The sequence below is a fragment of the Bombus pascuorum genome, chromosome 8, assembly GCF_905332965.1.
Source record: "Bombus pascuorum chromosome 8, iyBomPasc1.1, whole genome shotgun sequence".
NCBI classification, from domain to species: domain Eukaryota; kingdom Metazoa; phylum Arthropoda; class Insecta; order Hymenoptera; family Apidae; genus Bombus; species Bombus pascuorum.
Genome location: NC_083495.1, coordinates 6,344,486 through 6,370,336, shown reverse-complemented (window position 1 = coordinate 6,370,336; position 25,851 = coordinate 6,344,486). Strand labels below are relative to the sequence as shown.

At 39.5% G+C, this 25,851-nt stretch overlaps 1 protein-coding gene across 6 annotated transcripts in view; it reads left to right on the top strand.

The window, feature by feature from the left end:
• Positions 1-25,851, top strand: part of LOC132910107 (glutamate receptor ionotropic, kainate 2) — a 165,386-nt gene that overhangs the window by 71,073 nt on the left and 68,462 nt on the right. For all 6 annotated transcript variants that reach the window (XM_060965574.1, XM_060965573.1, XM_060965578.1 and 3 more), the window contains exons 3-5: positions 8,114-8,275; positions 16,997-17,248; positions 22,090-22,265. In XM_060965574.1, coding sequence (XP_060821557.1) covers positions 8,114-8,275; positions 16,997-17,248; positions 22,090-22,265 — 590 coding nt within the window. The remainder of the gene's footprint in view (positions 1-8,113; positions 8,276-16,996; positions 17,249-22,089; positions 22,266-25,851) is intronic.

The following is a 25,851-nucleotide window of genomic DNA, read 5'->3' as shown; positions in this document are numbered from 1 at the left end:
ATAATATACCAACAAGAATACATTGCAATTTATTTACGCAAATATTCAATATTTAGTTTACCATGTATAAATCATTTAATTTTAATATCGAGTAATATTTCGGAAAATTAATTCTTCGTAACTTTTCATAAATTCTTGGTCTTATTGATAGTTACCGAGTGTATAGATAAATGGAAAAATCTGGTACAAGATTTTGAGAGCCCAATTGGCGTTTCTAGCTGTCCATCAAGTACAGGAAGAAGAGGAAAAAGAAGAGGACGAAGAAGGGGAGAAAGAAGCTTAAACAGCTAGCCGTTTCCTCTGGACTGGCGTGGAACTCGAGAGCAAGTCCGCTAATTACGAGTCTGACTTATCATTGTCCGTTATACGGACTTCTTCTCTTTCAGCAGGTTCGTTTCTTCAGTGGCGAGTTCGCGTCGAGAAACTTCACCGCTCTTGATTATGTCGGTGGCGCGCGCCTCGCGAAACTTTTTCTTCGGAAATATCATTCGTATCGTTTGTTCCTCGGCTTGGAATCGCTCGTTTGTTTCATTCAAAGCCTCTGCCATGGTTCGTTACTGGCTCTCGAGACACTTTCGGACTTTTGACATGCAAAACTTGCTCGCTGCTACTTTATTAAATCGTGCTTCTTTGAAATTTTCGCGCGAATTCTCTCTTTAACTTTTTATTGCCTTTATCATATGGAGCGTTGGCCGTTGAAGTTGATAGAAGAGCGTGCAATATTGCGACGTAATACACATAAACTTTCTGCATACACGAAAAATATTGTACGCTCTTTGAAAATTTGGAATACATTATCAAAGTCATCTGGTTAAAAGATATTATCATGGACAAATTTTCGGCTTGGTATTGCTAATGAGCTATTAAATTGTCCTGGCCCGACTTTCTGGTTAGAAGAAGCGACCAAGTTCGCTAAACAGCAGGAAGGGCGTGACGATAAGAAGTTCCTCGTGCAAATCTCGTAACTTGTTATTATGGTATCGCGGTGAGCCGAGTAATTACGATTCTCGCTGGTTACGATTATGCCGACGGTGTACCTCATCTTTCAGCTAATTATCCCCTCCCACGATAGTTTATCAACGGATCATGGTGATAACATTTCGGTTACACTCGAACCTACCAGATTTTTTCCCTTTAATTTCACCTAAAACTGCGATAAGAATGCTCATTCCATTCGTATCCAACAAGTATCATCGCTCGCGTATCCAACTATTATATTAAACGCTCAACTCGACTGCAAATAAAATGTTCGAACAATCTACATATTCTCAAGGGGATCGTTAAATGTTAACTAGACAAAGATCGCAATCGATCGCTAATCGAGTACAATATTGGGTTACGCTCCCCTGTTGACCGTTCAATCGCGGTGCGTCATAGCTGTCTACGTGTAAATATTCTCCGATCCCTCGCATAACTGCCGTCATCTCGTGCGACGCCACAAACTAATAAATTATTAATCCGTAGAATAATAGCGCGGCAGCTGATGATCCCGCGGAACTGTTCACGTATTCACATCTACATGAGGCTACGCCACTGATCCCTCCAGAAGCCACCAACGGTATTTCCCTTGGGCACTGCATCCCGGCTACAATAATTCCAGCGGTCGACCACCAACTCGTCGGAGAATTACTTCCATCGACGCATCCAACTCGATTTTCGACGCTTAAGTTGTCGTTCCGGCAGATTACGAGCGGCGCGGAGGACAGGGCTGAGTGGTTCTCACCGGAAACTCGGTCAAGATGCGACAAATCGATCGGTTTCACCGAACCACCTATAGAACGTGCCCGTTTTCGTGCCTCTGGATCGATCAAATGCCCCTACGAGACAGTTATTTTCTTCGTTGCGTAGACGTGCTCGTTGCCTTCGTTTACTCTTTTCATTCACGTAGTTTTCACTGGAGTTACTCTTTCCTTTCTGTTCAGATCCACGCGTCATTTTTTACGTTAAATTAAAAGGAATAATTAACAAATACACGTCGTGGTATATAGCATAACAGCGCATCGTCATTGCATTGTGCACACTGCACGATTGGAAAATCAGACGATCCAAAAAAGGATCCAAACACATAATCTACTTATTAATAAATTACGACGTACAAGTAGTTAAAGACTCAGCATATTTTCTGCCCATAAAATTTGCGAATCTTTGGACCCTTCGAGAAACAAAATTCAATTACGTCAAGTATCCAGAAATATTTCACGCCGAAAGCAATTTAGGCTTCCTTTCCCGTACACAGAGCGATCAGTTTCTAAACGTCAAGGTATCTACATAAATGGAGCTTCCCTTTGTCCCTTCGAGGCATTCCCTCGGAATGTTTTTGTAGGCGACGCGTCTGCATGCATTCTTCTGGGGATCTACGCGTGGGAACGAGAGCACGAGCGCAGCTTTCATCACGCGAAAAATTCTCACGGTGCTAATGATCATCAGAGTCACGATCACACCAGAGGTTTGTCTGGCAGACAACAATTAAGACGGACTTCTTCGTTTCTTCCTTTATGCTCTCCCTCCCTCCAACTGCTTTCCCCTCGAGACGATATTCTTGTTCCAAACGAGATCGCCCACAGCTGAACGCTTTTTCATAGGAAATTCAATGGAATCTCGCGAGGCATTTATGAATCTAACGCGTTCAGGATTTCCAGACTTATTCTTCAGCGTGAGATAAAGGATTTTCTCTATCGAACATCTTCGAGAGCCGGTTGTCTCTAAGCCAAAGATACTATCGAGAAATCACAGTTTTCGATCGGAGGGCTGGAAAATTTGAATAATACGAGGAATAAGGAGCTTTATTATCGCGAAGAAATTTCTTTTCCATCCTTTTTTACCTCTTCCTTCGCTCCTTCTGCTGCTCTTTTCTTCTTCTTTACGCCTCAACGAGCCGTTTTCCATCCGCAGTCGAAGCTCGCGGCTAGAAGGATATTCTGAGAACATGTTCAATGAAAAATTCAATGGATCGGCTGAAAATGCTTATACATTTTACATGGACGTAGAAAGAGAGAGAAGCTCGATGGAAGAATGGACTTCGATCGAAGATTTTCTCTGGAAACGACGGATAAACGCGAGAACCGAATTCCGCGATCGAACTTCACCCTTAGGCCTTCTACTAACTGTGGATAAACGTACAATGGCTGCTTTTCCGCCGTTGTCTCATAAAAGCTCCCAGTGAATGACATCTTCCCCAGACTTTCAAATTTTTAACTCAGATTCAAAATAGAACAAGATGCTTGTATTTTTGAAACGTCCGAGCTGAAGTTTTGTCGAATAATTATGAAGCTTCTTAATCCCACTAGAAACGCAACGCGTCTCAGCCGTTAGGCCCATCAAAGTTTTTGGCTTGAACTGCTCGTTTCCTCGCTCTTTCCCTTTACGCCATTCCCTTAGACGTCTTTGAGAATTTCTACCACAGAAATACGTTACTTGGCACGATTTTCGTCGACCGTAAACGCCATGACTCTTCTGTATTCCTTTGAGATTACAAATACATCAGCTCGTAAAAGTGCTTGTACTCTTATCACAAAAATCTTTTATGCATAGGTATATGATATGTATCATATAAAAAAGTTTCAAGCTTCATTAGCATTGTAGCGAGACAGGACGGGCTGTTATGCTTTCGTTGGTAAAATTTAAACTACTCTTTATTATAATTTTCTTTCTCTCTCTCTTTTTTCTTTTTTTTTTTTTGTAAAAAAGTGCGTGAGGGAATAGATAACTCCAGGCAACGTTTGGAAGTTCAATCTTCGTTAACCACACGTGCGTCCAGTAATTTGTATTTGCATGGAATGAGAACGCGTCGCGCAAAAGAACTCATTAATTATTCACACTCGTTAGAAAGCAGCGTGGCGAAACAGAGTAAAAAGCGTCAGTTCGCTTACGGTTAATTAAAAAGCACCAGCCACCGTGTTCCTCTCACCTACCGTGACATCTTGACGAACTTTCTGAAACAGAGGCCTTTATGATTCTCTGAAAGAGCAATTTCATCAATTAAATTCTCCCTGGACGACATTACACCGCGTTGCCTCTGTGGGAAAACCTCAAAAGCCTTTGGAGTCTCCATAAAGAAGCCGAAACTTTTACGTGTACTAATATATTCTGCTTTTTGAAAAGTATAGGTGACGATAATAACGCAAAGATAAACGTATCTAATGTCATCATTGTTTTCAACGTATTATTGTTTTATCTCTATAAATTATTCATCAAAACATTCGACAACAATCAAAATTGAAATTATACATGCACGTAAACTATTGTTATTAGTATCTGGCGTATATTCGAATTGATAATCCATTTCAACAAAGAGTGACCCGCATACGGGAATTACGACTGGTTTCATTTCATATCCCCTATCTTTTTTTTTTGTTCTACGTCTCTTTTCCTATTTGTTGGTCATGTCGCTCCGAGTGAAATATTATGAGTAAAATCGTCCGGTCGAGCGCGGGTCGCATTTAAATGGCCGTGGGCGCGCAAACAAACGCGGTAACTCAATGTATCAGTTCCATATATCGCGGGTTAGCCAATATAATACCAGCCTATTCGATGGACGAACACAATACGGGAAGGAAACACTTTGGAATTCCGTCGAGATATATTTATATCCCGATATCACTATCTATCTACAATCGAGGGGTTCATACGCAAGTACGTCTGGAACGCTAGTGTTGTGCACGGAAGCACTCGTTCCAATACAAATCCGATAATCCGTCAGATATTGCCACGTTGACGTTAGGAATTTTGTGAACGTAGTTTAGACCAACTTGAACTATATAACTATTCTGTTATTCGTGTATATCCCTCCTAAAATCTCGTAACAAAGCCAACATCTTGATTTATACGTTTTCTGCAGTTCGTCTGCATTTGATGGCAAAAACGTACAATCCTGCCTTATGGACATAATTCCTCGACCTCTTGGGACAATCAGTGGATATTCTGAATTTAGAGCCACGGAATTCTTGGCAAGACAAGCAGAGAAACTTGTTTGCTCGAATCCTGTTTCGCTGAAACACTATCGACGTTGTTGTAAGTCGGTAAGCGAAAGCTCAGGCGCATGTTGCCGTTTCTTTATTGTTTGATATAAGCATACTTCCTGTCTATCATAATTTTTCTTAGTGTCATATTTACGAAAGATTACATTTTTTTATAAATAAAAAGGAAATATTTTCCTTCGTGTTTGACAAGGTGAAAAAGTTTCAAACAGCAACGTTGATTTCTATCCGTGGCGTCGGTACGATGACGTACTCAATTTCAATAAGAGTTCTCCAAGGAAACGTCTTACTGCGTGCACCGCTAGAACGATTTAGAAAGCACACGAATGCAATCCTTCGACGAACACTTCTTCAACATTCCCCTTGAGAGCGCGGCTGAAGCAAAGTTCACACCGAGCAAGTGGAAAGAGACCGCACTGATCAGCCGTCGATTCCCCTAAGCGCAACTTTGCTGAATCAAACCGTATCGCCTTTTATGAATTTTTACTTATATCACAGCCATTTTTCCATTTGATTACAACTGCTACAAGATTCTCAAAATTATTCTCCTAACTATTAAAAATAAATACATTGAAATTATAAAAGTATAAATTATACCTATGGTATAAATGGAAAAATAATCCCGATCCAGATTGCAGTGGAATGCTATCGGTTTCTCGTGGCCCATAGTAAAAAATTAGGAAAATTTTGTGTGCGTACAATGTGAACAAGACTTCAAGCGAAGAATACAGAGCACACAGATTGCACGGCACGTGCAAACAGGAAAGTGTATGAGTTTCTATCTATGGGATCTTTATCGAGTCACCGGAATCCGAATATACTGAATCCAGACTCCTCGACGTTTCCCTCTGGTCTCCGCTAGCATTCCTTAACGTGACTTTGAACGACAACCAGCGGAACTTACAAGGAAAATATACACAGTACTTTGAAACAATAGATCATCCTAATGGCTATTGCGATCGTTAGCAACAACTTTATCGAAACCGACACAAACTCCTTCAACAATCCCACGGCGTGAACTTTTTACATTATCCGATTAGACTACCTCTATCCTTTTATCTTTCTTCTATGAGAAAATTTTCTACTGATAATAAATAAATCTACTGTATTTTTTATATCGAAACCAATATAAAAGAAGTATGAATAATTCAGAGGACGCTATATTTTTGAAAGCTTAATTAGGCGATGGAACTTTCGTAGATTGTGAAATAAATTTCCGAGAATATGCGACACTCTGTATTCATCTTTCATGCATATCATAAATTTTTATTAAAATCGCGATGCTTTAAGCACCGACGCAATGGAAGGATCGTCAATTTGAAAACTAGAAAAGCGAATTAATCTTTTCAGCTAGCGATAATTAGACAGGCGAGGGTGTACTCTTGTCTAAGGATCGTTTAGAAACAATTAATTCAACTTGGTCAATTATCGTTGATGTCGTTTCGGAAGAGCGATGGAGATCGATTGGTTCGTAAAAGAAGTTCTCTGCTAGGGAAACTTCTCGCCACTGACGTAGATAAATTCGTCTACCGTCGATTACATTTCAGCCTACAATTTTACCGTGTAAATTAATACCTACAAGCCCTTCCAGCTTAAGGGCGGTTAACAAAGGAATTGTCCTTCGTGCCTTTAATTATTTCAAACGAAAGAGAAATACAGAACGTGGGTAAGACTTACCGACGGTACAAAATTGATGGAACGATGAAATAAGGTAACAAAGTAAAATAGAAGAGAATTAAAGTAGTCTGACTGGCAGACTGCTCGAAAATGGATCATTCTTAATAAATTCCTTAACGCACGCTACACGTAAAGTTTTAAAAATGAAATAAAAACAGAAAAAATATAAAAATAATAGAGATAGAACGAAGGACGAAGAAGGAAAATGAATCCTGGAGAACGAAACTTCATCTTTTATCCGTGTGGAAGCATGCAAGGATTGATATAACGAACCTCGGCAAATAAAATTGATTACCAAAGTTGTAAAAGTTGGAAGTTTCGGGCACGTATAATATTATGACCAGGAAAATGACACTTGGCTACAGAATCTCGTTTATATCTTCGCCTCGTTTAAAATCCCCCATCTGATCAAATTATATCCTGGATTATTCTGCCAGGCTCGACATCGATCACAGCTTATAATCGTTATTTTGTCACTTAACATCTTAACAACTAATGATAGTGGATGAAATAAGATCTACGGGGAGTCACTGAGATCATGAAACTGATACTTGAAGTCATTTGAATATCGCAAGGGATCGTAGAGATCGCGAAATGAAATTGACAAAGTCATTTGAATTCAAAGTCAACGACTTTGGACGCTTGTAATGCTCGTACAACGCGATACGTAAAACAATCTATTAAAAATATCAACATGACTCTTTGTCAGAATTCTTAGGATTCAAGAGATACGATAGCTTTCCGAATAATCCATTGATTAATTCTTCGTTCAAAGTTTCTACAGCAATTTACCGTGGTTTTAATTTAATGGCTTCCCTCTCGCGAAATTCACGTCGCTGGTATTGAAAATGTTTCACTTACTTTGTAAAAGAAGCTTTTGTTATTCCTCCCGAAAGTTTCGCGGATTATACGACTCAATTAAATAATTTTAAAGCAATGAAGCGCACATTTATTTTCAATCGTTGCTTTCAGTAGACGTTAGCTCGAGGGCAAACGCGATTATAAACGTTTCGCTCTTACGAAGGTGTAATCGATCGTCTGTAATTGCGTCCGTTTAACTTGTCAGGGGTCTAATTGATATAATGTAATTAAAAGGTTGGTGGAGAAATATACGGAACAGAGAGACGATGTTTGGAGTTAAACGTGTTGCTAATATCGAAACATTTTCTTGCCAACGATAGTTTCTTACGCGACCCTGCCATATTCGATCACCGGAATTTAATTAAAGATTGATTCTCCATGACTCTACTATAAACATCTCATTAAGCAGGATACAAAACGATCAACTAATGACGAAGCGTACGTAAATGCTTTCGTCGAAGTATCTAAAGTTATTATTTATACCGTTGGTTATTTCACCACAAAGTACAAACAACTTATACTGCAAAAATTATTTTCCAAGTTTTCGATGAATCCCAGCACCTCAGTTATTGATGGTTCGACTTTTCTTAATGTTACAGGTGCGATCTTTACGGAAGACCAAAAGGATAGTCCTTCGGAGCTGGCGTTCAAATATGCCATCTACAAGATCAACAAGGACAAAACTCTGTTAGCGAACACGACGTTGGTCTACGACATTCAATACGTTCCTAAGGACGATTCTTTCCGAACGTCGAAGAAAGGTAAATCTGCAGCATGGTTCTCACTATTTCCATCATATTCTCCTTCACATTCTTCGCAAAATTATACCAGAAATTTACGCATTTATATCTCAGTCTTCTACATTCTCCATCATCCTAACACTGACACTGCACCAGTTCTCGTTTCAGTCGCAGCGAAACGTATTTAGCACCTAGAAACGTCTAGGGCAAACATCTCGACACTGAAACGTTACAGCGCTGATAAGGCACGGATTTCGTATCTGATAAATGGGAGACGCACTCGAGTGCACGACTCTTACTATTTCAGAGCTTAATAAACTACGGAAGATTCAAGGTGTCCCAGCCAGACGAACGTTTGTTGGATTTCCGTTCTATCTACTATTTCAAGCTGATTTCTATCGTCGATACCATCTTCGGTTCTATCGGCCTCGTAACTTTTCACACTCGTCGAGAAATCGGTATTCCGCGGCGTGTATGGTGAAAGTTGGAACGTAGAGTCGGAAAAGAGATCGTCGTTCCCCATTCTCGAGACAATAATATCGATCGGGAGACGCGGTAAGCCAGACACAGCTCGTATTTATTTCCATACGATCCCGCGGACCGTGTGAATTTTATAGCGTCTTTTTTGGTCAGAAATGATGGAGATCCTCGTTTTCAAAGGGATTATTCAACGCGCACTGCCGCCACAAGGAAAAATCATGGATCTTCGAAATGGTAGAATTAACTTTGTCGTATTAACCGTAAAGAGCGAAAGTAGAACACCGAATGTAACTGTGGCTGTGGAAATCTATGGCTGTTCTTAGCTTAATCCCACCCATACGGACAAGCCGATCCTTCGAATCTTCGAATAGATTTCTCTGTAAAAACTTGCGTTACCAACCAACCTCATGTCGTGGAACATTGTTACTCCAAATTTAATTTCTAATATATTTTTTCTGGCAACTCAAAGTATTTTAAAACTTGTTTTTCAATCTCTATTGAGATTTGAAATGCAGAAAAAAGAGATAATTACGAATAGTTTTTTCTAAAATTTATGATTATTTAAAAAAAAAAACAAATTCTATTATTTACAGAAAAACGAGACTAATTGATTTTTCTCTAAAGATATTAATTAATAATTATCCGCCTAGTTCTGAAATTGAGAATTTCATGAAAAGTGGAACTGATTAATTTATTATCATTATTATTATCATTATGAATAATAATTATGGATAATTGTAAACAAGAAAACAGATATCGTACACACTACAAACTAATTCATTTTCGACAATAACTGGAAGTCGATATTTCGGTGATTTGATTTCAGCGAGCAGAACACGAAAACAGAGAGGATAGAGGGAGGGGGTGGGCGCAAAGTCATAAGATGAAATTTATGCAAAATAATTCCGTAGGCAAGTCGGGGTGAGCCGCCGCGAAACCATAACAATGTTTCTTGCTGGCCGATCGTAGGTGGCCGGCGAGCGTAAATTGCAAACCGTAAATCTGCACGGACATCGATAAATTTGCAACAAAGTTCTATGCACTCCGAATATCTATTTCGTCGAGTACGCAGCTCGGATTATTGAGACTCAAAGACACTTCATTTCCCATCGCATCGCATCCTTTTCATGCGAGCGTATTTCACAGCCGGACAATGGGGAGAGTCGTATTTTCGAAAGGATGCTCTTCTGTTCAAGAAATCCCATTGCTCGGTTTGTAAGATACAGTGGAAACACGTAAAATGCCGTTATTGTCTCGAATGGCCGTGGTCGTTAAAGCTACCCAGATTACTTTTATTAAAGTACGAAGTGTGGATGTAATCTCTTGCAACACGATTTTTTATAGTAGCTACTTAACGTTAGAAATTAAAGAACCGAAATACAAATCAGTCATATTAATAGCAACCTGCCTGATCTCGATCATCTATTTTGCTACTAAAATTCAGAAATTTTCAAAAATTGAATTAATCAGTCTAACTACCGAATGATTGAAACATTTCTCCTTGAATGTTCCTTCGAGCTAAATCCAAACAGCAGGCGTATCCTAATTAACGTTAACTCGTAAAACAAACAGCGCTCTGAAAACAATCACATCATAATTCCGCTACAGCGATTCTCCCACCCTCTACCTACATTAATCCCGAGTAAATTAACCCCAGAATCTACCCTTGTCCATGGAATAGGATCGGCTTAAAATACACTCGTTGGAACGACTCGGTAGACCGCATTTACTTACAATCAACCGCGTGTGGTTTCCTACACCCTTTCCAGGATCTCAATTTTACCAGGACGATTCCTCTCACGTCATAAATATGCTGGCGACGAGCCTTTGCAGTCTGACATCTCGTACCCACGTTAGCTTCCACGTTTAAAGGTATTCCAGCCTCGTCTGAAAAGATTTTCCATTTTCAGTAGCCTGGCTGGATACCAGGGCCACACCATCGTTCTCCATTTTCCTCAGTCCCTTAGCCTCTCCGTTTGCATCTCTTCTTCTCGTAATAAATCCCCGACGCCACGGGACCACGAGTCGGTACGCACTTTTTTCCTCTTCGTCTTGTCAAGTCCTTCGCGACGCGGGCTTAACGTCGTCTACCGACTGGCTTAAATCCCCATGAAAGCTAATGTCCTGATTTGCTGATGTAGATTTATGAAGAACGGGATTCAGGTGTTGACAATGCGACGTTTTGTTTGGATAGGAATTTCGAGAGTCGCTCTCCGTGAATGAATGGGGCAACTCGCTCGTGAAATTTCGTAAAATCTCAAGTCGGATTTGTGCTCTGAAGTGGGGTTTTGTTCAAAGTGAAACACATGGAAAGTACAAGCGTACAGTGAAATCTTGTGACGCAGAATAGTATAAAGCAGAGAAAATATCGCGACAATATTCATAAAATACGATAAATTCCTCTGTACGACACCTATTATTTAAATTTTCAAATTTCCTCATTTTCAAATTTAGAAATTCAACTTTCTAATTTCCTAACTGTTTAATCTTTTACCTTTCCAATTTTCTAACTTTCTAATCTTCTAACTTTCTACTTTCCTAATTACCTAATTTTTAAGTTTAGTTACCCAAAATTCACGTTTCAAAATCTCACAATCCAACAAAAGTATCAGTTTTCATCTTTCATTCTTTTCATTTTTCTCGCAATTAATTTCCGATGCTCGTGTGCCATCAGGAAAAGTATGATTCACGAATTGACCGGTGCGACGTCGACGTTCCGTCTGACCAGAGCGATGTCAATCGCGCGACAAATTCAAATCAGATTTATTCACCGTTAAACGTCAAATTCTGGTCGTAGTTTCGACCCCTTTTACGATCCCAACCTGATTTAAAATGCAAAAAAAGTCTGATGTAAAAATACAAAAAAAGAGAAAATGGTGCTCGTTCTACCGATTTCTTTTTTCGAAATTCATCATTCAGAAGCTCGTGTATGTGGGCAGAAAAATTGTCGTCCATGCCGGAAACTAGCCGTGTCTGCACGAACCACTGAAAGAGAAGACAAAGCCGGCGAACACGGCGAAAATTGAATTCGCGAGGGAGGGAAATCAGCTTGGGAACGGCACTCGATGAATTTCTGAGAACTGCCTGTTAGGATTATAGGCGACGCGTATATTGGCGCCGCATTCGAGCGGAAAGGGAAATGAATCGACCAGCGACGAAAATTAGATTTTCCAGTAAAACTCGATTGATCGTCCGCGAGAAAAATTCCTTGTATCGTGAAGTATAGATTCGTAGAAAAATTAAACGAACAGTTTTTGTTTAGATTTCCATATCCTATCGACAGACAGTAGAGTACCATGCAAAAATCATAGTCAACTTATGGTTTTGTAGTAATAACTGATTCCTTAAAAAATATTCTACATGATATTATTAAAAAATAAATCTTTAGGTATTCTCTCCTTTATAAATTTTTTAAAAATATTCCCCTAAATATATCCATAAATGAAATATTAATTATTTCAATATTTATAGATGTTATTTAACAAATTACCAATAATACCCAAATTAAGTATTTTTAAAGAAAACTAAAATATTTCTGCTTGGGAGATGGTCTACGAGATTTACAGAGCAGACATCGTAACTGCACGTACTTTAAATTCGTCCATTTGTTTTCACTGACCAAATCGATCATAATTGAAGCATTCTAATAATTATTGATATCTGTATCCGTTATTACTCTAATAATAACTTGTTTGATGTATATTTAATGCCTATTGATCAGAACGTTGAAGTAGTTTTTATATTAATAATCTATGATAAGCGACATGTATACGTAATAATGTGTCATGTAATCGTATTATATTCCCATTCGGTTCCGACAAATCTTTAATTTTGTTTCGCACAAACAAAGGGAAAGGCATTCGGTTTTTCACATTACCATGTAATAATGATCATAGTTAATAGCAGAACTGTTCGTACGAAGTCTTATAATACCAGTTTCATCGCAATAAGGAACTCTTTCGATGCTTTTATCAATATTTAGAGAGTCTTCGCAACTTCGTTTCAAGTGTATTCGATTATGCTTAAACTGGTATACAAGAAAGCGGAAGACACAAAGAACCGGAGAAGTAACAATTTCTCAAAATTCATTGAATAACTTACACCGAATCCCTTTGATCTCTCGAGGCGGAACATTTTAATGGAAGCTTTCGTTTATTACCGGTAAACTCTCTCTTTACGTTATAGCCATTTCTTTGTGGCTAGGATCCCCGTTCATCTGCAGCATTCACTGATTTGCCGGAAAATCTTCCCTCTCAGATGTTCAGCTTCTTATACACGCGCCTTTCTGGAAAATTCGTGTAACACCTACGACAATCGTTCCCTCGCGATAAAAACCTTTTTTCGGTTGATATCGCGCGAGAAATATACTACTTTTGGATAGAATAATTTAATAGAGCACTCGAGTCACGAATCCAACGGTCCTCGACGATCATTTTTTATCATCCCCTCTTGCGGAGAAGCCAAGAGAAAGGAGACACGGATGCGACCGATGTAATTCGTTTAAAACGGGGAAGTGCACTTGAAAGCGCTGATGGAGAACTTTTTTTCGGCAGACAGCTAAATGGGACCGTTTAAAATCCGGATGACATGCGAACACCCGTTGTATTTTTAATTTACTGCTTTCCCGTTGGACACTCTTTTACTCCCATTTCGTCTCGGTATTCCTATGCTCCGGACAAAACCTCTATACCTTTGTTCGCGCCTCTACAGAAGGACCGGTGATTCCGCAGAGAATTCAGGTCAACTGGAACGCAAGATTGCTAACATTTCGCTTCCCACTACGTCCGAACTTTCAACGAGATTTCCGCGTCGCAATTAAATCAGTATTCGTGATTCAGGAGAAGAAAAAACGAAAGAAACACAAGAAAAAAAAAAGAAAAATATATCATAACAGAAATGGTAAAATGTTACGATTCGAGGGTTCCGATGCGGTTGGTCACTTTGTTAACCTTCCATGTTTCCCTGTCGATCTGTAGACGTACGAGTTCCCATCCTCGAGATGGGCAAGAAAACTGAAAAGGCGATGTTTAACGCAGATTTAATCCCGTGTTCCCTCTCGTTACCATTTTGAAAGCGTTTGCGGAAGAGAGCCACGATTTTCCTCGGTGAATTCATGCAACGTGACCGTTAACTCCACATTGTTACGCAATCTTTGGTCCTGCATTCCCCGTGTACAAATGGTGACTGCGACGAACGAACGAACTACGGAAATTAGTGACGAAGCCATTTCTGGATGTCAATGCACTCGGTGACTATCGTCGATCGTCGCGACGCCGTTTCTCCATCGTTAAACGAAAACTAAACTACGGTGGGATTTTACTTCGCAGTGAGACGTATTTTTGTGTGAAACTATCGTTGGTTACTTTCGATTAATAACTCGAAGGAAGCAATTTTAATGGTCTGGATGTAATAAAGATTCATGTTTAATCTGCTATCTAATCTGTTAATCCATTTTGTCTGCCTTATTGATGGCACTATAATACAGTTTGTGTACCGAGGTATTCTCTTGGGTATCTAATGTTGAATAATAATTGCAATGCAGACCCGAATATTGCGAAATGTATAATATATTAAACGCCACATCAATTTTGTAAACAATATCACAAACAATTTTGCAGAAATTTTACGCGAATTCAAAGTAATTGCTATGAAATAACCACGTACCATCTAGCTGAAGGAAATTGTACACGAGAATATTTGACCTTTACGAAATTAGTTATTGGTGTTTTATTATGAAGGTAAACCTTCTCCAGACTTTCTGAAAACTGCACTCTGCTGAGAATTCTTAGAGAACGGAAGTGAGCGGCCTGATAACTGATCATTCGAAGCATTTCCGCGTTTGGCGTGATGCAACGGGGGCAGTGTTGGTTCGTTAACCGGAAGAACAGACTTCGTAACGAAATAGCGAGACTTATTTAGCAACGTTGAGAATACGACTTAATCAAGAAGGGACGACGACGAGCGAGGAATTTCGAATTATTCGTGGTGGAGCAGTCAAAGAACTAACTGAGTCTTCTGTTTGTCAGAGGCAGAGATCCAGGATTTTCGTTGCACCCTTGAGAATACAAATACCGACGAATTCAAAGAAAATTACGGTCGCTGGACAGCAAGAGATCGATCTTTATCGAAGAATAATAAAACGTTTCTTACTGGCTAATAAATCTTCTTAAATTAGTTTCTTCGATTAAATGGAAGATAGCGAAATTATATGAACAGATACAATCTTTAACTAAACGGTAATCCTCAAGAACGACAAGAAAGCTATTCAGAAAAATTAAATTTCGAGTTTTACCGTTCCTATATCACTCAGCACCGATCAGGTAGTCGAGCGCGATCGATTCAATTAAATTTCTTTCTCGAAAGGTATTACCTTCCGTGGCAAGAATTTCATTGCCTAACGAGTTTTCGATCGCGCGTTAAGTGAAACCGGCAACGTAAACGAAGAAACGATGAGTCAGATGTCTGACATGGCAGCCGATCGAAAGGCAACGGAAAAAAAGACGAAGTCACGTGAATAATTCAGCGAACACGTAGCAAACGAGAATACTTAGACACGCCGGAATCCCACTTTCGAAATCGAATTCATCCATCGTGGCGCGGAGTCGGCCGCTCTCTGCACGCGTGCCAGCCACGATCCTTTACGAAAGGAGAACAGCCGTTCTGAAGGTATATCGCGGATAATGGATCAGGAAGCCGTCGGTCTGATAACGTATCAATTTCCTGTCCATTTTCTACGATGCTCGTACGCGCGTACAGACATCGAACTCGTAAATCATACGGTCACGTCGCTTCTATCGGGTCCATGAATGCTCGATTAATACGCGAGCCGTGCGTCGAATATGGACGCAGTCGATGGAAAAGTATCACGAGACGGTATTGTCGCGAAAAACTAGCGGCTCGGTTAAAAATATCTGTTCCGATACACGCCTTTGATTGCACGTTATGATTCGTAAGTTGATACGGTGACATCCGACCGTTTCGTTCGTACTGGTATCGTTAAACTTTCAACGTTTCAAAAATTTGTTCCGATCTACGATTCTGATACGCTGTGATTTGCTAGTTGATACAGTGACATTTGATCGTTTCATCCGAACCTATATCGTTCCGACAATTTTCACTAACTTTGCAGTGGTACACGTACACATGATCCTGTGCTGAAAGTAAAGACTATATAGTATCGTAAAAATAATATTATATTGGGCAATTAACTGTATCTAGTTTGGATATTTTTTTCTAACTATACGTTTAACTTCCAGTGTTTCGACAATTATCTATTAACTTTGTAATGGTAACACATCATATATTATCATATATTGAAAATAATAGAGGTAATACTATATTAGGGAACTGACTGTCATATAGTGAAAGAGATTTTTACGGCATATATCGAAGGATTACAAGTAAATCGGTGTATCGGCATCCCGGATTACAGTTTCGAACCAGAGACGCTGGTAATGATGGAATAAATGTCCGTTGAAAAGTCGTAATGCAAATGTTTCGTCGTGGAACTAACTCTGGACGATGGGAACGCGACTACAGAAAGTAGCGGTGCAACTTGTTTACTGACGAGGAAAAGAGGAAGCGGCAAAGTTCCGCGTTAGTCTCTTTCTCGCCTGATTCGCGCCGCGACCACGATGAAAGTTTACGAGGAGATTACCAGGAAATAGTGTAGCAACGACGCGGTAAGGGACAGAATCTTCAGCGCGGCACAGCTTTCCGTGATGTAAAGATCCCGAGTGTGTCTCGCCTGGAAATATGAAATCAGTGTGTCACTGGCACTCCTCCCCGTATTTCCATTTCAACACACTTTTCTCCACCGTTTACCTGCTTGCCTCCTAAACTCTTCTTCAACTCCATTTACGCAACACTGAAGTAACATGGAGGTGTTAACCTATATATGAGCCACTCAAAAGCCAAATGGATCGGCTCTATTTTCTGAAATATTTGTTGATTTTGATGGCAGAGTACATGATTTGTTTTTAATACTTCAAAACTTGTAGGATACATATGAGCGTTCAAATGTTGACCAACTTTATAAATGAAACGTAGAGAAAGATATCAATTAACGAAAAATAACAATCAAAAGATAAATATCGTGTCTCAAGATGTGTCTTGAAATTTGCAATTGTTTATACTATGTGCTTGTAAATAAATTCATGAAAATAAATTCTTCGTATTTTGGTATATCAAATATTGATTGTAAACATTCATAGAATAATTGCTTCCGAGTAAATTTAATTAAGTTAGTGTATGCTATTGCAGCGTGCAAGCAACTGTCCAGATCGGTGCAGGGGATCTTCGGACCGTCCGATCCTCTCCTCGGTGCCCACATCCAGAGTATCTGTGAAGCTCTCGATGTCCCGCATCTGGAGGCAAGAGTGGACTTCGAGCCAACGTTCAAGGAGTTTAGTATAAATCTCTATCCGTCGCAGGACCATTTGAACAAAGCCTTCAAAGATCTCATGTCCTTTTTAAACTGGACCAGGGTGGCCATAATTTACGAAGAAGATTACGGTAAATATCTAATCTTTTATGTTTATTTTATTATACTTCTCGTGCGATACCTAGTAAAAACCTTTCCTTTTCCTTGAAAGAATTTACGTATTGCTTTAGGCTACCGCCTGAATTGTTCTACTAGGTCCAGGATTTAAATTTCTAACAATTAGATGACAATTGCCATAACCATGTTTCCTTTGCGGATGGCTTCGAACTTCCTTGTACCCAATTTGTTTGTACACATTATTTTTGTGTAACCATCCACTCCTAAACCAGAAATTCACCATACACTTTACACTTATATCCCTGTTACCGTTCAAAAATCGTGTTATTCAAAACGCGTTGCTCGTAAGCATAGTTATACGCATATTATGTTTCGTGGGCGATGGGAAATAAAAAGATACGACGAAGAGGAGAACGATATCATTGAAACAATGGAGCAAATACCCTAGGTGCTGGCAGATTTGCAAGCATATGAGTGGCGCTCTCCAAGGAGTCACGAAACAGCGCTTTCGCGGATATCGTGCCGTAACGTGTCATACAGCCTGCCTAGTTATTACGCTGATCCTTCTTTTTTCTCTGCTTTTGTTTTGTTTTGCTTTTCTTTTCTTCTTTTTCAACAGCTAACTCCACGTGTCGCGTCGCGTCGCGTCGGTTGGCGCGATGCGTTCCTATGCAAATAGAACGTCGGAGTCAGCCGACGGAAGTGGATGCCAACGCGACGCTGAAATGTACGCCTGTCACCTGCACGCACACGCAACCAACCTATTCCGCGTGTAAAATCACACGATTCGTCATTATCGTCGACATTTCTTCCATCTACTTTTCCTACAAGTGTCACTGAAGAATCTCCGATTTCTTCGATTCGAAAGTCTCCAAATACCAATTTATTTTTATATTAAATTTCAATATTTCGTATCAGATATAGTGTTACAACAATGAGTATCTAAATATATGTTAATTAAATAGCTACTGGAGAAATGATAAAAAAATGATTACATTTCTAGAATAATTGAATATATAGTGGATGTTAAGAGACCAAAGGTTTTAGTTCTACGATCGTTGATATCGCAATTTTTACTTACGAGATCACAACTTGCTGAAATTTGAAATTTCAATATTATTCCTTTTCGCGAATAAACTTCTTAGACTAGGACTTCTACTCTTGATATTTTTCCTCCAGCTTTGTTTTTCAACTTAAATATATAGGATATAATCTTGAGATTGGAGGAGGATTATTTAATATTTGAAAACTAAATATCATTGACCCAGAGCTTTCAAAGTCCAAGCGTATCCAGTGTAATTTAAACCTCTCTGATCCTTGGTCTTCTTCTTGACCTCGTGCTTTCGAAGGCCAAGGTTTATTAACCTTGTGTTTTCGAGGTCAAAGCGCTCCTTCACCTTGCTGTTCCAAAGTTACTCTCATTTAATTAACACCTTCTAAAGTCAACGTTCTCCTGTTCCCGAGCTCGCAAGTTTCCACTTCGAGCTTTTTGCCCAAGAATGGCAGAACATAATACGAAACAACTTGGCGAATGAATTATAGTCAAACATTCGTTGAAATTTATGCCATTCCTTCAGCGTGTTTCAAGTCTTTAATAACTTATGAAAATAGTTCTTGCAAATTCCTGCATCGTTATGAAATTTTCACATTTTATAGGAAACCAGGGCGTTTCCTAATATTTATAAAAAATGGTGGTTAAAATATTGTAGCATCGAAAGTAATCTCGTGTAGTCAATGAAAAACTTTTACGTTAAACATTGATCGAGTGCGAGGAAAAATTGATTGCAAAGCCCAGTTTTTTTCACCGAAAACGAAAACCATGTTTTATGGTGGTTTACATCGCTTTCATTCATATTTCGTTTCCAAAAAAGAAAAAACCAGTGCAGTATTACATTTTTAACTGGTTGGTAATTGGGCAAGGAAAAAAAGGTCTTGTTATCTTAAGTGAACTATTCAAACTTGGTTCAATTTTAAAAATTACACAATGACCGAAGGAAAGGAGAGTGATCATTCTTTGAAATTACTTCTCCTGATTAGACGATGTAATCGCTTACAGAAGGGCATGCAGGAAGCGGAACGTTTCCCGCTAAGACCAAGAAAAGACCTTAGGAAGGATGTCCCTTTTTTTACATCCTGTGACAGCCATAAATTTCCCAGCAGCGATCCCGAATAGAGACGTTTGAAAATTTCTTCTCGCTGAAGCATGTCACTGAGCATTTCCTCGATATTCTGTCTGATGGAATATATTTTTCAGCTCGGCTATTCATCGAAAATGCGGCAGAATTTTGCCTTCCGTAGCACGACAAAGCTTTCCCGTGGGTCGATCGTTTAAATGTGAATCAACGTTCTTCGCTCGAGCCGGCCGTGCTTCGCGAAGCAAAAGAAAATGATCTCTGCTTAAACTCTTGCATTATCCCAAGGATTTCGGTCTTCGGACTTCTCTAAATCCAATTAAAATGTAATCTAAGAAGAAGCTCCATCTGCTATAGCAATGTCGCTTCTGTATAAACTCTTGGAAGAACCCTCAGTCTTCTTGAACCTTCTTCAAGGGTCCCGCAAAGGCGGTTCAAAGCTTTCTATACCACAAAGCTCCTTTGCTCAAGACCCCTAATAATTCTCACCTGCTAAATGCAACGAGCAGAACAACTCTACGAGGTGACATGGTTACAGCAACAAGCCTTTATTAACGTTTCACCGTTGGGTCTCGCTGTTTGTTACGGAGAGAATATAGGCAACGCGAGGCCTACAGTTACAAATGTGCGCGTGTATGTAAATCGGGACAGGCTAGACGTCTCTGTCGCGTTCATCGCGCTTTGTGCCAGACCCGCCAATTATTCTTCCACGGATTAATTACCCGAGCCATGCTTTGCCTTCGAACAGGATGACTCGGCTCTTTGGTTGTCGCGAATCGAGTCACGACACGGCGTTAAGCTCGCATGAATAGATGCTTGAATCTCCGCATCGAAAGCGCGCCATTGTGTCCATGTTTTCGTGTAACAGTACTGCAATGGTTCTGCACGAAAATATTAAACCGCAATGGGAAACTGAGATGAATGGTTCTTTTCAACATTGGTTCGTTTTAACATTCATCGAGGTTGAACACTCGAAAAACTCCTTTCAGATCCATTCGAACATACGTACGAAGGAAAATGTCGATGATTCTTTGGTATGAATGAGGTGGACTTTGGCGGCCCTTGAGATGACGAAGTTACGTTTCAAATATAAGGAGTGTTTCGATAGAAGTTTTATTTAGGTTCTTTGGAAGTGGCAGGTTAATCGATTTGGAATTTTGTGAATTGAATAACTTACTGATCTATAGTGTTGCCATTTGAGTATTTTTCTATCAGACGAGAAATCTGCATGATAGATGATAGACAATTTTATTAAATTTATTTAATATTTCATATTTCGTTTCATGTCAAAAAAATTGTATGTATTATTCATACGTGTCCGTGTCTCCATCAAAAAAGTTTGACAAGGGAAAATATTTTTAATACATAGTTTAAATAAAAATACAATGTCATCTTCTGGTAATAAATGATCTGAGAGCTTCCTATATACATATATCAAAATACTGAAAATAAATAGCAATTTTATTCACATTAACACGAATTTTCGTGAGCAAGCTAAGTAATCAACAAATCGAACACTCGAACGATGCAAATAAACTCATATTTAAAAAGACATTGGGAAAACGCAACGAAGAGGATGCAAGCTTCTTAAATTCTTGACTGTTTCATGTACTTTTTATATCGTGGAAAACCGCCATAAATTACCAGCTACGAAAACCGTAAAGGTCGCGGTACCAGAGAGTCATTCCACAAACTAGTCTCACCCCCATACGTTCGTTCTCCACCCTCATCTCCAGCCAACCCGTTGTTACTGGGTATGTATACACGAGTACAAAGGGTCGGCCGACGTGAATGGCGTTGCACCACGTCAGGGCGGTGTGATAATTGAAAACCGCGTCTAAGAAGCGGTTTGTTATTTTTCAATTTTACGTTTCAAGCAAACCTGGGCCCATTACTTAAATGGCATTCTTTCACTTCGGTTACCTCGTATTTTGCTCAAAGGAGTTTTCTTTCATTTCTTCTCTCGAAATAAAATTCATTGCCCTCGAATGAAAATTATTGAAATACCTGTTTTGATTAAACGAATTTAATTAAACGTGGTATTTTATATAAATTCAATTTCGCTCTTTGAGTTATTCAAAACGCGCGATGTTTGGTATTAGTTTAATAACGGCGGAGCCATTGAGAAATTGTTTGCCGTAGAAGGAAACTCTCGATATTCATAAAATAGAAAAAGCTGAAAGGATCAATTTTCGGAGTTCATTCGGTCGATAAATTTTATTTCCAAGTCGATACACGAACGTATTTGCCATGATTGAAACTGGTAAATGTCACGAACCTATATTTTCTGAGAATTAATCAAATCGATTCTTATATTCGTAACTACATCACGGTGCTCGAAAGACTGCCGCTCATTTCATACTTTGGCGGATGATACGGGCGGAAAAATGTGACGACACAACGACAAAGGATGAAACTGGAAGAGAGTCGAAATGAAAACCGACCGGCAATAAAACCGAGATCCGATTTTAAATAAAGTTTCCTATCCAGCCCCTACGAGACCTCCTGTAATTTTTCGCGAATTTCATTTCGAACCGTGTTCCCTGGCGACACACTGAAACGTTTGCTATCGAATCTGTTGGATTCGACGAACCTCGATCTTCTTTTGCTTGTAATATTCGGATCACTTTTCTCACGATACTCCACTTACCATGTAAATGGTAAAACAAAAGGATGTAATTGATGGGTGAAATATACACGTGCTTCTATCTGTTTTTTGGCAGGTCTGTTTAAGCTACAGGATCTCGTGAAATCACCGCCTTCGGCGAGGACCGAAATGTACATTCGCCAGGCAGGACCTGGTTCTTATAGACAGGTTCTTCGAGAAGTCAGACATAAGGAGATCTACAAGTTGATCGTTGATACGGATCCTGCGCACATGCAACAATTTTTTCGAGCGGTGAGTCAAGATGTTTTAATTACGAAGCTGTTGTCATCTATGTAAATATGGATTTTAATGAAACATGGAGCATAGATAGAAATTTATTTCACTCTTTAGATACTGTAACAAATACTTTCTTTTAGACATTAAATTAAACATTTATTCACATTAAAATTTTTCATAGATACATGAACATTCGTAGCCTAATAATTACTTAATCTGAGGATACCGTGTTAAATTTTCTAAACTTGTCATAGACGTGAAGTTATAATCGTTATTGTATCCATTCCGACTATGATTTGCATATGATTGTGTCCTTCAAGATTATATACTTTTACTTTAGTATTCGTATCAGTAACTGTATCAGTTATCAGAATCGGGATCGATCAGTATTCACGTGAAAGATTCAACGAAACAAGTGGTAGAAGATTTAAAAGGTCGAGTTGCTCTGCTGGATAGTTCCTTTATCGTAGCATGGGACTAGTAGCGTCTATACGAGGCGAAATATTATACCGTTACGTGCTGCATCAAGGAGCTCGCTACAGATCTCTGGTACGCAACCTAGGAACCCATAGAAGCTTACATCCTTACTCGTAGGAGCGGAAAAAGAGAACGACTGGTAGAAGGGGAGTGACGTTCGTCGATCGATACCGCAACTACAATGTGTATAGCTTCGGGATAGACACAGAACGAAGACCCATAATACTTGCTCGCGGGGTATTTAATCTCCGAAGTCTCCGTAATGCTATCGAGGACGATACATCAGGGGAAAACGATTTATAATTCGATCGCGGTCGGGGAAAAAATATTCTCCGACCAATCTAGTGTCCTGCCTTGTTCTATGAAACAATTGAATGAATTATATCGATCGATTATTAGAATTCTTGTTTAGAACTACTGGGTAATTGTAGCTGATTTATGGATTAAGTATAACGAGGAGGAAAAACATGATTATAGAGTATTTCCCATTTTTTACAGGAAATCAATTTTAAGAATCACTACGTTGGCAATTCTTTAAGTTAAAATATAAATATTTCCATGTTTCTCTATTTCATCTCAATCAAAACAGATAACATTTCTATAACCAGAAATTTAATACAATCAGATTTACCCGGAAATGAAATAACAGAGAAGTATGACACGGAGAAAATTTGAGAACCACAAGGCAAGTCAGGTAAATACTTCGCTGGTAATTAGAACACCTCTGCATCTCGAAACTGATTACAGCTGGAAGAAGCCGGACATTTATTTAGAGCGAGTGTCGGATGTCGGAACGAAAGGGGCGAGCAACGCGAATTCGTTTCGTTACTTGCATCGTTATCCAATTGCCAAGGGATTTTCTTATTCATCCCATGGCCGTAATTTTCACGAGGAATAATAAGATAACAGAGCCGAAAAAGATACCAAAGACGAAGAGAAATGCAATTTGCTCGGAGGAGCATTGCAATTAGATTTACCGATAGCCACCGCGATTCCCCAGCACCCAGTCGAACTCTAGTGTGATATTCAACGATACGAGTTGACTCCGTTTACGAAACAACGCAGCCATCCCAGAAATATCAACTACTTAAACAATTCCTCTGGACACGAGGTAGATTCCGCTTTGCTTTCCGTTTCAGTGGATTGTAATCAAGGTAGGAGAACTTTAATGCGATTAGTGAAGCCTACTTTGAACTGAGCGGTAATACAAATGATTGATCGCTTTTATTCACGAATTTAGTATTTGCATCACGAGAATTCTATTGAAAGTATTCGTTCAAAGAACATCCGCTTGATTTTCTCGGGTAAAATAATATTCTCGATAAAACCATTATACGAATAATGTATCGTATTGGCCAGGCACAGTCTATTGAAATTTTTTTAAAACATTCGAGGTTTGTATCGAATAGAAATAATAATGTGAAAGGACATAGAGAAATATCTACATCAATCCGTAAAATAATTCGCGCGTTTATCTCGTGAACAACTACAGACGTTCGGCCTGAACAAGCTCTGAATGTTTGAATTCTTGTTTGCAGCTGGCGAAAAAATGGTAACGTTGATCAAACAGGTTGAATTAGAGAGGCATAGGGAATGTTAGCTAGATGGAATTGCCTCGAACACGTCGCCATCGTTCGGGCTTGACCTCGAACTTTTTGGAACATGGCGAAACGACGCGAGAATTCGAACACGCGGCAAACCGTTGCAAAGGGTAATTTGCTTGGTGGGAAATTTGTTACCGCGGTGACGTTGGTATTTCTGTTCCGTTTTTAATTTCCGCGCTGCACGCTATTGGTAACACGCATTGTTTTGCGGTAACCTTTCAATTTTTATTCCAAAGTTTTTCTCATTCTTTTTCCTCAATTTTTTTCGAGCAAAAGGGGAAAAGGAAGGGGAAGGACGTTTAGTTGTAGCGAGTTAATGGAATTTTTTATCGCGACAGCAGCAACCAGACCACCGGAAGGCTTTTGCGAAGATCCTCAATTTTTCAACGAATATATTAAGGCAACTTATACCGTCTTTCTATAAAATGCTGTTTAGTCGCTTTAAAAAGACATTACTCCTGCAAGCAACTCATCGTCCTGCAGTATACCGGCCCCGGTATTCCAGCGAATTCATGAGTTTGTCCCCGGCTTTCGCCCGCCGGGGGGACTCCTTTCTTTCAGCGTTACTTGCCATTGTACGCTTTTTAAAAAATCTTACAAAGAAATCCCGTATGCTGGAAACCGCCATAAATATTCATTACAATAAAACAAGATGGACTTTTCATTTCAAAGATTGCGTACCACTGATGAAAATCTAAAAACTCTAAAAATTGTACGAACTAAAAATATCATGAAACAACAGGTATTTACTAAAATAGATACTTGCTATCTTTTTCGTCTGTTTCATATTACAATATGGAATACTTTTTTTTTTAGCCACAATAAGTGACATAAAAGCTAACAATTTGACAAAAATGGATTCATCATATTTTTCCCGCGCGGTCTTTAAATATTGCAAATATTCATACGGCTGAAATATACCTCGCACAAAGTTTCGAATGCTCAATAAAAAAAAAGAAAAAAACAGTTTACCAGTACCGATGGAAACGAAACGAGCAACTTGCAAATCCAACAACCAGCGCCTCTATTTTTTTCTCGATTCCGTAATCAAAATCCTATAGACCAAAATCCTGTAAACTGAAATCACTGCGGTTGCAAGCTATCGATGAAACGACGCGCGAGATTTCGGTGCGTGTTCGACGGAACGTTCGTTGGAACAATGACGAATATCGTCGTTCTCGACGATGGTCTGTCAGTAGAATTTGCGGCGATATTTCCCGGGACAGGTTTGTCCCGTCGTCATTGACGCGATGCCGCGTCGTCCAGGTCGAGGAGACGGTGTTTTTCACAATTTTCGACCTTTTACCCGCGTGACCGACGCGCTATGCCGGGAAATAATCCACGGAAGCATAGGCGCGGTGGAAATTGCACGGCATCGTACACCGTTTCGCGTTGAAACCGCCCTGACCTGAGGTACCACGGTTTTTTCGCGTGTTCCACGGGAAAATGATGAACAGAGTTTATACGCGGCAGCGAATTCACGCGACAAAAATTAGCGCGGCTGGTTTTTACGACACTCG